This window comes from Podarcis raffonei, chromosome 13 (assembly GCF_027172205.1).
Source record: "Podarcis raffonei isolate rPodRaf1 chromosome 13, rPodRaf1.pri, whole genome shotgun sequence".
NCBI lineage: Eukaryota > Metazoa > Chordata > Lepidosauria > Squamata > Lacertidae > Podarcis > Podarcis raffonei.
In genome coordinates this window covers 31,425,046-31,441,362 of record NC_070614.1, presented here as the reverse complement: position 1 = coordinate 31,441,362, position 16,317 = coordinate 31,425,046, and the positions used below count along the sequence as shown (strand labels likewise).

General features: G+C 38.5%; 2 protein-coding genes across 2 annotated transcripts; both read right to left on the bottom strand.

Moving 5' to 3' along the window:
* Nucleotides 1-627: 627 nt before the first annotated feature.
* Nucleotides 628-1,599, bottom strand: LOC128398716 (olfactory receptor 14A16-like). Its single transcript, XM_053359967.1, has one exon. It carries the CDS (start codon nucleotides 1,597-1,599, stop codon nucleotides 628-630), a length of 972 nt encoding a protein of 323 aa, XP_053215942.1.
* Nucleotides 1,600-6,062: 4,463 nt separating this feature from the next.
* On the bottom strand, nucleotides 6,063-7,049 carry LOC128398715 (olfactory receptor 14A16-like). The gene has a single exon (XM_053359966.1). The coding sequence runs from the start codon at nucleotides 7,047-7,049 to the stop codon at nucleotides 6,063-6,065; it is 987 nt and encodes a 328-aa protein (XP_053215941.1).
* Nucleotides 7,050-16,317: the final 9,268 nt, after the last annotated feature.

Below are 16,317 nucleotides of genomic sequence, written 5' to 3'. Positions count from 1 at the left end.
AGGGTTCTAGACACTCACCCAGAGTCTGTGTTCCTTTGCAGAAAATGAGGCACAATTGAGTCTCTAATGTCTTTATGATATATGTTTTATTTTATACATATATAAAACCCTTTAGCCTTCAATGGAGTGGCACACAGCAGCAGCACCCCATGACATGCAAACTTAATCTATGGCAGCATCACCAGAATCCTTGTCTTCTGTAGCCTATCTTGTAAGGCACATTCAAGATGTTGTCCTTTCCCACTTCTTCCTTACAGTTCACCTAAGTTCTGGTCTCATTTTGTAACACAGGAGAAGGTCTCTCCTTTGGCATCCTAGAGTTTATTACCTCAAAAGTGTCTAGCATTTCACACTTATTCACACTTTGCCCTTTGATGCTTTGAACTGCTAAAGAATAATGCCCTGCAGATGTTCACCTCACACAAAAATTAGTCTACTACCTAACCCAGGAAGTGTGCCCACTTAACCAGCTTTACATGTGTTTAATACGGAGGCTTACCAGAGAGTCCACTATACTTCTTCCTAGTCCTAAAACACTAGTAACTGGCCATTTTCAGGTTGTAAATCCTAATATTTCCTGAACCTAAGCATTACTACCACAGATCTAGAACAATACTTAGAGAGATTTCACCTTTTCAGAATAAGCCAGAAAGAGATATTAATAGAAGATTGCCTGAAACCCAGTAATTTTGATAATGCATTTTTAATCTCTGTATTTCTCATACTGTAGATTATTGGATTGAACATGGGTGGAACAAAAGTATACATCAAAGTTAATGCAAAGTCCAGGTCAGATGGAGTTTTAGATGGAGGCCTAAGGTAAGCAAAACATCCTGTGAAGCAAAATACGAAGAAGACAACCAGGTGGGGTATGCAAGTGGAGAAAGCCTTTTTCCTTCCCTGAACAGAAGGAATTTTCAGGACAACAGTGAAGATGTGTACATAAGTGACAACAATGAAGACAAAGCAGCCAGTCACCATGATTACACTCACCACCAAAACTCCAATTTCTGTTAGGTATAAGTTTGAGCATGCAAGTGTAAGTAAATGTGGGATCTCACAGAAGAACTGATTGACAATGTTTGAACAGAAAGGTGTAGCAAAGGTTGCACTAGTGTGCATGACTGCATTAAGAAATCCAGTGACCCACACACCAGCAACCATTTGTATACAGGCTGCCCTGTTTATCACCATTTCATATTGGAATGGATTGCAAATGGCAACATAGCGATCATATGCCATGACTGTAAGCAGGGCGGTATCAGATGATAAAAAGAAAACAAATGAGAGGACCTGAGCAACACATCCAGTGTAAGAAATATGTCTGGTGTTCATGAGAGAATTGGCTATGGATTTGGGGATAGTGACTGAAACAGCAACTAGGTCCTGTATGGCCAAGTTCATCAGAAAGAAGTACATGGGAGTGTGAAGGTGATGGTCAAAGGCTACTGCAGAGATAATGAGAAGATTCCCGAATACAGTTGCCAGGTACAATACCAAGAAGAGGAAGAAGTGTAGAATCTGCATTTCTCGGATTGCTGAGAACTCCTGGAGTAGAAATTCAGAAACAGAGGATTCATTACCTATTCTTGCATTCATTACTATAATGCTTGCTGCCTCTGGAAAAACAAAAACACGACAACAGGAAGATCAACATCAGTTGTTGTTATTGAGCTTTATTGGCATAAACATTTAAACATTGGTTTAAATCCTCTTCTGATAACAAATATTTAATACTTTGGAAGAGCTTTTGTGAGATATAGAAGGTAAGAGAAGGAGGTAGACAAAAAATGTAAATAAATTTTCATCAAAGGAGGAATTAGCTTTTAAAGCTTTATTGCTAATACACCATTATTTTAAAATAAGAAACTGTTATTTTAAAACTGGATGATGGTGCTGCTCTCAATCTCTGGAAAATGAACGATGCCACTGCTGGAGATGTAATACGGGAGTCCTACCACAATCCTTGCCATACTTTCTTAGGGTTGCCATATTTCAAAAAGTAAAAACCAGAATGCCACCAAAACTGTTGAGCCAAAACTAGTGATTTTTCGATTGACTTGACAAAGTGCCGTGTTTCAGAATTCCCCACCCCTGCAGATGTCAATTCTGCCTTTGAAATCCCGGTAATGTCCAGACATATGGCAGCCCTATACTCAGAGGGCAGCTGCCTCTTGCTATCATGTACATATTTACAAAACGTATCTTGAGAGCAAGATTCAGTATCAAAACTGATCTTGATAGTTGCTTCAGTTTTGATACTGAATTACAGCAACACTTAACTCTAGGAAGGTGATTCAAGCTTTTTGTATTAATTCCCTATGCCTGTCACAACTTGGGTGCTTAACAGCTTGATTCCTAATATCCCTGTTTGATCAGTGAGGCCTTTGACTGAGTAACTGGTAGTGGTTCCACATGACTCAGACACATAGCTGATACTCGCCAGCAGACATGCATTCAGTATTCTGGGCTCAATGCTTTGCAACTCCCTCCTAGTTAAGATCACAGAAGTTTCAATTGTTTAATCTTGGTTGTATGTTTCCAACCTTAATGTGTACTGTGCACAGACCACAGTCTTATGTATGTACAAATGTATAGGCTCTTGAAGAGAAGCTTATAACTGCTTTACTTGTCTTCACTCACAAGTAGCTGCAGTGAAGGTTTATTCTTGGTTGTAGCTCATGGCTGATGAGGAGAGAGGCTAACCACTAGTCCTGCTTTGGATGATGTGCTAAATCAAATCCTGATATATCTTAAGATAACAGTAAAAGGATGCGGGTACCGCTGTGGTTTAAACCACTGAGCCTCTTGGGCTTGCAGATCAGAAGATCAGTGGTTCAAATCTGCACAACAGGCTGAGCTCCTGTTGCTCAGTCACAGCTCCTGCCAACCTAACAGTTCAAAAGCACATCAAAGTGCAAGTAGATAAATAGGTACTGCTCTGGCAGGAAGGTAAATAGCGTTTCCGTGCGCTGCTCTGGTTTTGGTGTTTCGTTGCGCCTAGTCATGCTGGCCACATAACCCGGAAAAACTGTCTGCGGACGAACGCTGGCTTCCTCAGCCTGTAAAGTGAGATGAGTGCTGCAACCCCAGAGTCGTCTGCAACTGGACTTAACTCCCAGGGGTCCTTTACCTTTACCTTTTTTAACAGTAAAAAGGACCATGGAGGAGCAAACCTATTGTAATCTAGGAGGCTGCACATTTGTGTAATCTCACTAAATTAAGATTTGCAATTAGCTTGTCATGGAAACCAGGACAATGGGTATTCTATGTGCAGTCTATATAGGTTTCAGGAGAGACCACATAACAAGCAGCATTTCACGTTCTACACAATACACAATAGTAGTATTGTCTGGACTTAACCCTCCAAAAGCTACCCAGGTATCACTAAAGTTATAAAAATATAAACATCTTACTCTTTTCCTTTATAGAAAATAGATTCCCAGAAGCAATTTCTTCATTACTTTAAGATGTTCTGTATTCTTCTAGCCACTCAAGGACGTATTTTTTCAAAAAGATATCACTTGCTCATTGTCTTCTGTGTAAGCTAAAATGTTTCTATACTCTTACAGAAAGATGATTTTACTATGGGATGGAAATTTATTATTATTGTTATAGTTTTGTTCCTGGGAGTTTGGTCTCAAGAGCCTCAAATAAATCAGCAATTGTGTTCCTTGGACTCAGGAGTCCCACAAAAATTAGCAGCGGTGTTCATTAAGGCTTGGTCCCAGGAGTCCAAAACGAATCATACAAAGTATGTAAACGTATGAACATACTTAAGCTAGAATAAACCACCAACACTTAGATTTGTTTACATTCTTGCTTCTAAAAAGTATACTATGTAATACTATTAAAAATGATAATGTCAGTGCCATATAAGTCTTTCTGGAACCTTCTTGTTTCAACTGGACCTTCGCATACTCATTTCTGATAGTTGTGCGAGGTATAGCTAGCTCAGTGTTGCACATGCAATTTCCCCTTACCCACTGTGTTCTCCCATTTAGGATATCTGGAGAAGATGCCGTTTATTACATTTAATATATATTCATCTGAGGTCTGTATTTTATACGGTCTGAGAGCTAGTTCTTCATTAACAACATCCCTATGTGTCCCTGAGATATCATCATGCATTCAACCCTCACCTTTGGTTGCAGAGGAGTCTATGCTCATAACCCTGTCCCATAATATCACTTCTGTCTCAGTATCTTATGTATCTGGGACAGGACACCTTGTGTTAAATCAGAGTTAAGGTGTTAACATGCATTGTAGCCTGGTCCTGAGTTTTCTATGAAACAAGAGTTCATCAGGGGAACTTGCCTGCTCTAAGGATGTGGCCCTGTAACTTTGAAATGCCAAGCAAAGATCCAAAGCCTTTTTTCAGCAAATACTTTATAATTTTCAAATACAAGGGCCAGCAGCTCTTTTTCTATTTGTGCATGGTTATTTTTGCGATTGGTGAGAGGCCGTGTAGCTCTTGTCTCCGGAGTTTCCATATGTATGTGGGATATAAGGTCTATTAAAGTAGACTTCTGTTGCTTAGGGCAAAATATATTGACTGATAATCTAATAAATAAATTAACCATTTAACAATTTTTTTAAAAAAAATATCCTTTCACTAAAGCAGTTCCTATGCCTTCTCTGGAGGCAACTATGGGCAATTCATAATCAGAATATTGTGTTCAAATCTTTAGACTATGTTAGCATACTATTTCTACAGAACATGAAGTTCTTTTCATTTATTCATACAGATTCCATACATTTGAATACTTCCAGGCTTGTGAGGTCCAAAGGAACTTTGCAAGGAACATGTGCCGCTGGTCTTTTTGGCTATGTTATTTAGATGTTATATACATTGTTCAATTTGTCCATTCTTCCAAAAACATAAGGGTACCTCTGTTCAACGTGAATGTCTTTTGTTTGGCAAATTGCATGTAATCTTTCAAAGAATCCCAGAGCATGACTAGTTTTTCTCTCTCCAAGCAATAGTATTCCCATACACTATCACAAATAGGATGAACTCTATCAGTTCTGGGAAGCTTACCCCCAACTCCCTGTGTGGAATTACTTTCCCTGTGTGAAACTCCAGTCTTATATTTTCCGAAAGTATGTGGTTTTTGTTTTTTAAGATTTTGAGAAATTGTGTCAGTGGCCACTGTGTCAATTTCCCTAACTAAAGATAGGAGGTGGGAAACATGATCAACTTCCTGGGTTTTTAAAAGATACAGCTGTTTTAACTCTTTCTTGGTAAAAAAACAACAGCACCAGCCAGGTGTTTTACTTATGGGAAGGATGCCCTGTGTCCATTTATCTGCCACCAAAGGTTCAAAATAATGAGGAGACACTTCTGGAACAATTTTATATACAGTATACAATGAGGATTCCAGCTTAATAGTCACTATGGTATGGCACAACACTTCATTTTAGAAATGTTACTTATGTGGGGCACAATAGTTTCAGGCAAAAACTCTTTACAGAGAACATTTAAGCCCCAGTTAGCACTCTTATTTAAAACTAGTTTCAGGATAGATTATTTCCATCTAAAATGGACATTTGTGCATTCTAGCAAGAATCTCACAGCCCCTTCTAGGAATTTTTTCTCAGCCTCAGGGAAGCAAATTGGTTTGCCCTCTAAAGCTAATCCCTAAATCCAATCAGAACAGGTCCTTCTCATCTGAAGTTCCTAAACAAGGGCTCATCCACACTTTTATTTCTTCCATAGTTAGAAACCAAGGATGTGAATAGGGTTGTTTTCTCCTTTCCCTGCTCATTTCCTCGGGAAAACCCATTTTAGCTTTAAATAAAAAGAAATGGCATTCTAAGGAAAAGCTTGTTATCAGATGAATGCTGTTGGAGAAGAGAAAGGATTAGACATGCACTAAATGATAGACAGTCCCTCTCTAAATGCATAACTAACAGGCTATGTGAACAGAGAAGCAACAATGTTAATGGTACATCTACACTGGAGGTCCTTTTGACACCCAGCAGATTTTGAGTCTGCATATCAAAATGTATCTAGAAGCTGTAACTGGTCATGATATCTCCACAGTTCCTTATGCTTAGACCTACAGAGAGAAATGTAACCTTTTCAGGATAAGTCTGGAAAAGATATTCATAGAAGAGTGCTTCAAACCCAAGAGCTTTGATACAGCATTTTTAATCTCCTTATTTCTCATGCTGTAAATTATTGGATTGAACATGGGTGGTACAATGGTATACATCACAGTTATTGCAAAGTCGCCATTAGATGTAGTTTTTGAGGGAGGCCTAAGGTAAGCAAAACATCCTGTGAAACAAAATAAGGAGAAGACAACCAGGTGTGGTATGCAAGTGAAGAAGGCCTTTTTCCTTCCCTGAATAGAAGGGAGTTTCACAACCACAGTAAAGATGTGCACATAACTGATGACGATGAAGACAAAACATCCAAACACAAATGTTGTACTTACCACTATTGCTCCAATTTCCATTAGGTATATGTTAGAGCAGGCAAGTGTAAGTAACTGTGGAATCTCACAGAAAAACTGATTGACAATGTTGGAGCAGAAAGGGGTTGCGAAAGTTGCACTCGTGTGCATGACTGCATTAAGAATTCCAGCAACCCACACACCAGCAACCATTTGTTTGCAGACTGCCCTGTTCATCACCATTTCATATTGTAATGGATTGCAAATGGCAACATAGCGATCATATGCCATGACTGTAAGAAGGGAAACATCAGATGATACAAAGAAAAAGAATAAAAGCACTTGAGCAACGCATCCACTGTAAGAAATGTGTCTGGTATTCATGAGAGAATTCACAATGGATTTGGGGATGGTGACAGAAACAGCCCCTAGGTCCTGTATGGCCAAGTTCATCAGAAAGAAGTACATGGGAGTGTGAAGGTGGTGGTCAAAAGCTATGGCAGAGATGATGAGAAGATTCCCAAATACAGTTGCCAGATACAATGCCAGGAACAGAGAGAAGTGTAGAATCTGCAGTTCCCGTACAGCTGAAAACTCCAGGAGTAGAAATTCAGAGACAGAGGATTCATTGGCTATCTTTGCATTCATTACTAAAATGATTGGTGCTTCTAGAAGAAAACAGGAAGATAAGTATAGGTTTAAGTCCTCTTCTGATAACTTATATTTGGTAACCAATACTGCTTTGGATGTGGTTTTTGTGGGAAATAGATTTAAAAGAAAGAATTGAACAAAATAGTGTAATAATAAATCTTCATCTGAAGGAGAACTTAGCTTTCAGCTCCATATTGATACTGCACCATCGTCCTAAGATAAACTACTGCTAAGTATGCTTTTTCTTCTGGGAATTATAGGGGCAGAACTACCCAAACAGTATAGAAATTTATTCCTGTATGTGACTACAGCAGCAAGAAATTTGGCTTAGCTTGCCATGGAAACCAGGTCACTGGTTTTTCTATGTGCAGTCTATGTCAGGTTTCCGGAAAAACCTAAAACAAGCACTATTTCCCATTCTACACAATAGACTATAGTAGCATTGTCTGCATTTTGTTCTCCGAAAGCTATCCAGGTATAACTAATGTTATAAAATTAAACATCTTACTATTTTTCTTTATAAAAAATAGATTTCCAGATGCAATTTCTTCATCACTTTAAGATGTTCTGTATTCTTCTAGCCACTCGTGGATCTTTTTTTTTTAAAAAAAAATCTCTCCGTCCTTTTTTTCTGAGACACTGAAAATGTTTGTATATACTTGCAGAATGATGATTTTACCATGGGGTGAAAAATTAGTACCATTATTATATTTATGTTCTTGGGAGCTTGGTCTCAAGAGCCCCAAACAAAATAGCAATTGCTTTCCTGGATGCTTGGACTCAAGAGTCCCACACGAAACAACCATGGTGTTTTTTTAAGACTTTGCCCCATGGGTCTAAGACAAATACTGAAGATATGCAACTAAACCATCCTGTTTCAAAACAACTTACTATATAATATTTAAAATACTTGTGTGAGATATGACCAGCTCAGCATCCCCCCCCCCCCGCTGTGTACTTCCTACTCCTGCCATTCTTTCCTCCCTTTTATGATATCTGGATACTTTCTGTTGCACTTGAATACTTGACAATCCGAGGTCTGTATTTGATATGATCTGGGAGTTACTTTCTGTTAAGAGCCCTACATGTCTACCTTATTTTTTGCTCTATAAGATTCACTTTTTCCCTTCTAAAAAGTAAGGGGAAATGTGTGTGCGTCTTATGGAGCGAATGCAGGCTGCGCAGCTATCACAGAAGCCAGAACAGCAAGAAGAATTGTTGCTTTCACTGCGCAGTGATCCCTCTTGCTGTTCTGGCTTCTGAGATTCAGAATATTTTTTTTTCTTGTTTTCCTCCTCCAAAAACTAAGTGCATCTTGTGGTCTGGTGCGTCTTATAGCGCGAAAAATACAGTTTTTGATACCATCATACCTTTTGACCATCACCTTTGTGTGTTTTTTTAAAGAATATTTATTAAGTTTTCCAATTTTTTAAACAAACAAACAAAACAAACAGAAACGTTAAACAAAAGCATAAAGATTCATAAACCATACTTTTAAATAACAAATTTCTCAGACCTCCTCATACTTCTCCTTCTTGTATCCCAATTAAAATTATTTGTTCAGCAAATCCTTCATTTAAAGCATTACAGCTTGTAACATTACCTTATTTTTCAAACCCTTTTTTTCCCCCCATCTATGTTCTTATATATCATTGCAGCTAGAAACCTCTCTATTTCAATCCAACACCATCTAACTTTCTTAAATTTTACAATATTTCCGTAAATAGTCCTTGAATTTTTTCCAATCTTCTTCAGCTGACTCTTCTCCCTGGTCACGGTCTGTTCGTCAATTCTGCCAGTCCCATACAGTCAATCAATTTCATCTGCCATTCTTCCAGAGTGGGTAGATCTTGCGTCTTCCAATACTTTGCGATGAGTATCCTTGCTGCTGTTGTAGCATACATAAAAAAAGTTCTGTCCTTCTTTGGCACCACTTGGCCGACCATGCCCAAGAGAAAGGCCTCTGGTTTCTTCAAGAAGGTATATTTAAATACCTTTTTCAATTCATTATATATCATTTCCCAGAACGCCTTAATCCTGGGACACGTCCACCAAAGGTGAAAGAATGTACCTTCATTTTCCTTACACTTCCAACATTTATTGTCGGGCAAATGATAGATTTTTGCAAGCTTGACTGGGGTCATGTACCACCTGTATATCATTTTCATAATATTCTCTCTTAAGGCATTACATGCCGTGAATTTAATCCCGGTGGTCCACAACTGTTCCCAGTCAGCAAACATAATATTATGTCCAACGTCTTGTGCCCATTTAATCATTACAGATTTAACCGTCTCATCCTGAGTATTCCATTTCAGCAGCAAGTTATACATTTTTGACAAGGTCTTAGTTTTGGATTCTAGCAATTCTGTTTCCAATTTAGATTTTTCCACCTGGAAACCAACTTTCTTGTCCGAATTATAAACCTCCATTATTTGGTAATAATGAAGCCAATCTCGCACTTTATCTTTCAATTTCTCAAAACTCTGCAGTTTCAATCTGTCCCCTTCTAGTTCCAAAATTTCCCAATATTTTGGCCATGTTAAGTTTTCTCTGAGCCTTAGCCTCCATTGGTGACAACCACCTTGGAGTTTTATTTTCCAGTAGATCTTTATATCTAGTCCAAACATTAAACAGTGCTCTCCTGACAATATGATTTTTAAAAGCTTTGTGTGCTTTCACCTTGTCGTACCACAAATATGCATGCCACCCAAAAACGTTGTTAAAACCTTCAAGATCCAAAATGCCTGTGTTTTCAAGAAGCAGCCAATCTTTCAACCAGCAAAATGCTGCTGATTCATAATAAAGTTTCAGGTCTGGCAGGGCAAATCCACCTCTTTCCTTTGCATCAGTTAATATCTTAAATTTTATTCTAGGCTTCTTGCCCTGCCAGACAAATTTAGAAATGTCTTTCTGCCACTTCTTGAAACAATCCATTTTGTCCAAAATTTGTAAAGTTTGAAACAAAAACAACATTTTAGGCAATACATTCATCTTTATAGCTGCAATTCGACCCAACAAGGAAAGCTTCAAATTTGACCAAATTTCTAAATCTTTTTTCACTTCAGCCCAACATTTTTCATAATTGTCTTTGAACAAGTTCCCATTTTTTGCTGTCATATTAATCCCCAAATATTTCACTTTCTTAACCACAGTCAGGCCTGTTTCATTCTGGAACTTTTCTCTCTCTATCGGTGTTAAGTTTTTCTCAAGAACTTTGGTTTTTAACTTATTCAATTTAAATCCTGCAACCTGACCAAATTCTTGAATTAATTCTAAAACTCTTTTAGTACTAGATTCTGACTCCTGTAGTGTCAAAACTAGATCATCTGCAAACGCTCTTAATTTAAACTTTTTGGCTCCGACCTGTATACCTTTAACCATCCGGTCCCTTCTAATCATGTTCAGCAAAACCTCCAGGACCGAGATAAAAAGCAGAGGGGAGATTGGGCATCCCTGTCGTGTCCCTTTTTCTATCTTAAACTGTTCTGTAACCACATTATTTACAATTAGTTTAACCGTTTGTTCTGAATATATTGCACCAATACCATTCTCAACACCATGGCCTACCCCCATACCCTGTAGGTTCTTTTTCATAAAGTTCCAAGAAATGTTGTCAAAGGCTTTCTCCGCGTCCACAAATATCAAAACAGCCTTAGTGTTTATATTCACTTCTAACTTCTCCAAAATGTCAATTATATTCCTTAGATTATCCGAAAGATGTCTACCCGGAAGAAAGCCCGCCTGGTCCTTATGAATCTCCTCGATCAGTACTTTTTTCAATCTCTTAGCTAAAATGTAATCCACATTTAACAGGGATATGGGACGGTAGTTCCTAAGTTGAGTCTTTTCAGTCTCTGTTTTTGGTATTAGTGTAATGTAGGCCTCTTTCCACGATTCTGGTGCCCTTTTCCCCTCCAAAATTTCATTACAAACTTTATTCAATGGTTGCAAAAGCCATCACCTTTGGTTGTAGTGGGATGTACCGCATGTTCATAACCCTGTGCCATCATACATTTTTGTCTCTGTCTCTTTTGTATCTGAGACTGAACACCTTGTGCTAAGTCAGAGTTAATGTGTTCTGCATGTTGTAGTCTGGACCTGAGTTTTCTATTAAACTAGAGCTCAGCAGGCGATCTTCGTTTATCTAGTTATGTGGCCCAGTCATTTTGTAATGTGAAATAAAGATCTGTTTTGAGTCTAAGGGTTATTCCATAAATGCTTTATAATTTTTACTTTGCTTTCAGCCACCCCGCTAGTTCAGTGGCATGCAGTGAAATTTCTCATGGAGGAACAGTTGGGGCTAGAGGCACTAGCTTGCAAGGAGCATATATAACCATCTGAAGAGTATTATTTTGCCCTATCTCAGTTCAGTGCATGCACTTGTAGGGACTAACAATTTTTAAACTATCAGTTCACACATACCACCTCACAGTCAGTCTCACTGCTTATCTCACTGTGCTAAAAGCTCTGGGCAATGCAAGAGCCACCACTAAATTTCAACCAGGTGTAAACTCTAAGGAAATACCATAGATTTCAACTGTAGAAAAAAAATACTTGGAGTGTTCTTGAGGCCCTTGCTTGCAATGGTGACTAAGGGTTTGTGGTTTGTCCTGCTTATATTGGTCTCCCATATAGAAAGGGGTAAATTGTTTTACATTCAGCACCTCTTTTTCTATTTGTGACCTGAACATATTCAAAAAACTTGCTGTAGTCATTCATCAGGTTCTATGATAATACTATCACAAGCAAGGATTTCATATATATCTTACTGCTATCAATTCCTTTAAAAATGTGATACATTGTCTTGTTGGTGTAATATGAACAATAGGTTAAATTACAGAGTGCTTGGGCTCATGTCTTAAGGCGCACATCCACCATGTCTGAATGTTCTGAGATAAGGTTGCCAGGTGCACTTTGTTGCCATGGCAACAGCAACGAGGTTGAGTATATGACTTACTGAGCCATTGCTTCAGGAATTATGTCTACACATAGACAAAGGTATAATAATCTCCAGGGCATTGCTTTCATTATGGTTTTGTTGTGCACTTCCTGTTGCTGTCCTGCTTGTGTGTCAGGGCCTGAATCTGTGAGAGAAAGGGGAAGAGGTTGTAGGTCTTACAAAGCAGTATTAGCTAGCATGGTGATAGTGTTAGCAGATCTCTATACATATATATCTTTACTTCAAAGTCCAGAAGAACTGTACACATAGTAGTGTTTACACTACTATGTGTCTGAAGTGTCTATGTGTCTTGTGTCTGGAGACAATAAACACTTTGCTACTTTGAACTGTGTGGAAAAGGAGATTTTCCATTAACTGCGGACTCTGGAAGAAGCTGTTCTAATGGGAGCAGGAAATTTGTGAAGACTCTGCTGATACATGCCACTAGATGAGGAGTAGTGAACTACCAACTGACTGCCACAAGGCACCAAAAAGTCTTGTGGTGCACCTTGGAGGCAGATTTAATATGAAATATGTGCATAAGCACAAGCTCTTTATGTGTATTGGTATTTTCCATTTAAATGCAATGTTCACCTTGCCTATTCCTTAAAAGAAATAAGGATACCTCTGTTCAGTATGAAGTCTTTTGTGTGGCTTATTGTGTGCCATCTTTCAATAAGTCCCAGAGCATGAAAACGTTCTGCATTCACATAATATTGTAAATGGGATGGCCTCCATCTGATCTTGGAAGCTGACCCTCAATTCTCTGTTGGCATACAACCAAGGAAGTGGGGGCAATTGGCAGGCCCCCAGCTGGCTCCATCCCACCAGCTGGTGTACCGGACAAACTCCAGTCCTTGGTACCACATGATTCAGCGACCGAAACTTCAAAAGCTAGGGCATGTTCTAATCAGCAGAGATAACACTACGCAACAGACGTATGTGTGCGCATATTTACAAGCAGTTTATTCAGCATACATCAGGACAAAAGAAAAACATGTCTGATCCCCTTCATGTCCAAAGCAAGCAGCATAAGCAATAGCTATACACAAAACGAAAGTTCCCAGCAAGCTGTGCTGGAGTGTAAACAGGCATGTGACATACAATAATTCCACACGTCTGCTCTTAAGGTGGAACGCAATTATGCCAACATTCTCTTTGTGGAATTACTTCTCCAGTGTAAAATTACGGTCTAGTATTTTGTTTCTAAAAGCACTAGGTTTTTGTTTTGTTTTGTTGTTTAAGATTCTGATACTTTGTGTCAGTGATCACTGTGTCAGACTCTATCACTGAAAATGGGAACTGGATAGCATGACCAATTTTCTGTTTAAAAGATACAGCTCTCCTTATTAACAACACTGGAGACTTCAGTTTCCTTACACTTACATGTGGGTTCCAGCTTTATGGTTACTCTTCAAAGGCACAACACTTCATTTTATACATGCGTATTCATGTAAGGCACAGCATGTCGTTTCAGGCAGACACTCTTTACACTGAACTTTAAAACCCCAGTCAGCACTTTCCTTCAAACTTCTTCTCAGGATAGACTATTTCCACTTACAATGGGCATTTGTTTCACTGCCCTAGCAACTATCTTACAACCCCTTCTAAGATTTTTAATTCCCCTTCAAGGAATCAAATTGGTTATCCATGTTTAGCTACAGTAGTTCCTAATACGAATCAGAATAGGTCCTTCTCTCATGAAAACCAAGGTGCTAGAGAAAAATCTAACAGAGATTGAGAAAGAGAGGTTCCAGAAAGAGACAGGATTAACACTGGTCAAGAAAGTGAAATACTTAGGGATTAATATGACAGCTAAAAATGTGAATTTATTCAAGGATAACTATGAAAAATGTTGGACGGAAGTGAAAAAGGATTTAGAAATATGGTCAAAGTTGAAGCTATCAATGCTGGGCCGAATTGCTGCCATAAAAATGAATGTATTGCCTAGAATGCTGTTTTTGTTCCAAGCATTGCAAATTATAGACAAAATGGACTGTTTCAAGAAGTGGCAGAGAGATATCTCAAGATTTGTCTGGCGGGGCAAGAAACCTCGAATAAAATTTAAGATATTAACAGATGCTAAAGAAAGAGGTGGATTTGCCCTGCCAGACTTTAAACTTTATTATGAATCAGCCGCTTTGTGCTGGTTGAGAGAATGGTTGCTTCTTGAAAACACTGATGTGTTGGACTTAGAAGGTTTTAACAATGTATTTGGATGGCATGCATACTTGTGGTATTATAAGGTCAAAGCACATAAAACATTCAAAAACCATACCGTTAGAAAATCTTTGTTTAATGTTTGGATAAGATATAAGGATTTGCTTGAAAATAAAACCCCAAGGTGGCTGTCTCCAATGGAAGCGAAAGCTCAGTAAAAGCTCAATATGGAGGCCAAATGGCCGAAATATTGGGAAATTTTGGAACAAGAGGGAGATAGATTGAAACTACAGAGTTTTGAAAAAATAAAAAATAAAGTGTGTGATTGGCTCCATTATTATCAAATAATGGAGGCATATAATTTGGACAAAAAAATTGGATTTCAGATGGAAAAATCAAAACTGGAAACACTGCTGTTAGATTCCAAAAGTAAGAATTTGTCAAGAATGTATAACTTGCTGTTGAAATGGAATACTCAGGATGAAACTGTGAAATCAGCTATGATTAAATGGGCACAAGATGTTGGACATAATATTATGATGGCTGACTGGGAACAGTTATGGACCACAGGTATTAAATTTACGGCATGTAATGCCTTAAGAGAGAATATAATGAAAATGATTTACAGGTGGTGCATGACACCAGTCAAGCTTGCAAAAATCTACCATTTGCCTGATAATAAATGCTGGAAATGTAAAGAGTCTGAAGGTACATTCTTTCACCTTTGGTGGACATGCCCAAAGATCAAGACCTTCTGGGAAATGATCTATAATGAAATAAAAAAGGTATTTAAATACCTTTCTTCTGAAGAAACCAGAGGCCTTCCTCCTGGGCATGGTCGGCCAATTGGTGCCAAAGAAGGATAGAACTTTCTTTATGTATGCCACAACAGCAGCAAGAATACTGATCGCAAAATATTGGAAGACACAAGATCTACCCACCCGGGAAGAATGGCAGATGAAGGTGATGGATCTCATGGAAATGGCGGAAATGACAGGCAGAATCCGGGACCAGGGAGAAGAGTCGGTGGAAGAAGATTGGAAGAAATTTAAAGTTTATCTACAGAAACATAGTAAAATTGAGAAAGTCTAGAAGGAGGCTGGAATGAAGTTATGTGACTTTTGCATAAATATCATAAAGGACTTAAGTCAAATAGATTGTTGAAGGAAATGAGGAAAGGTAAAATTATATTATGTTAAGATAAATTAATGGATAAAAATTGGGGAAAGATGGAAAGGATTTGCTGAAATAGCTAATTGAAGAAGAATACAAAAAAGGGAGGTGTGAGGAGGTCAAAGAAACAAGCAAATGAAGTTAAGTCATTGAAGGTTTACTGTATTTTTGTGTATTTTCTTTTTTTGTTGTCTGACCGTTTTTATTTTTCTTGATGTTGTTGTTGTTGTTTCTTCTGTTGCATTTTTTTAAAAAAAAACTTTAATAAATATTATTGGGGGAAAAACAAAACAGAATAGGTCCTTCTCTCTCCAGGTTGCCGTCTAAATGACAAACAGTGCCTATCTAACTGGCATACAATCCCAAACTGTTTGACAGCAAAGTTCTTTATGTCAGAAATCAAGCCCATATCAGGAGAAACTGGCAACTCGCCCAGGCACCCGGCTTGATCTCCTGTTGACCTCCCTGGCTGCATTCCCCAGCAAGATCCAGGCTAGGTCGCAATAGGCGATCCTTCTCAGCATGAGAACAACACCCCCCCTCTTTTTCCCTGCCCCCCCTGGCAGGGGAAAGAGATAGACAGAAACGTATTTACATGCCTTTCTTTCTGTCTTTGCAGCATTACAAAAACATGACTGCTCTCTTCAAACTCCAGCAGTCTATTAGCAAACACTTTCTGCACTTCCTGTACAGGAACAAATGGAAGAGCTCATATTACACTCTGAGCTAATTCCGGTGCTTCGCACTGTGAATTGACTGTCCCTCTGTTTCCCACAGAACAGTCCTAACATTCCATCATGTTTTGTTTTCAAGCTAGCAGCTCGTAGCCACATTGCTTCTATATCGTAACACTTTCTTTTTTACTCACCAGTTTTTCCAGATTGGTTGATGTTCTAACAAACTCTGACTGCTGCTGACTCAAGTTCTGTCCATTGCAGTCACATTTATCTATGCTGCTATTCCATCACACTTCCATTTGTTTCTAAGGGA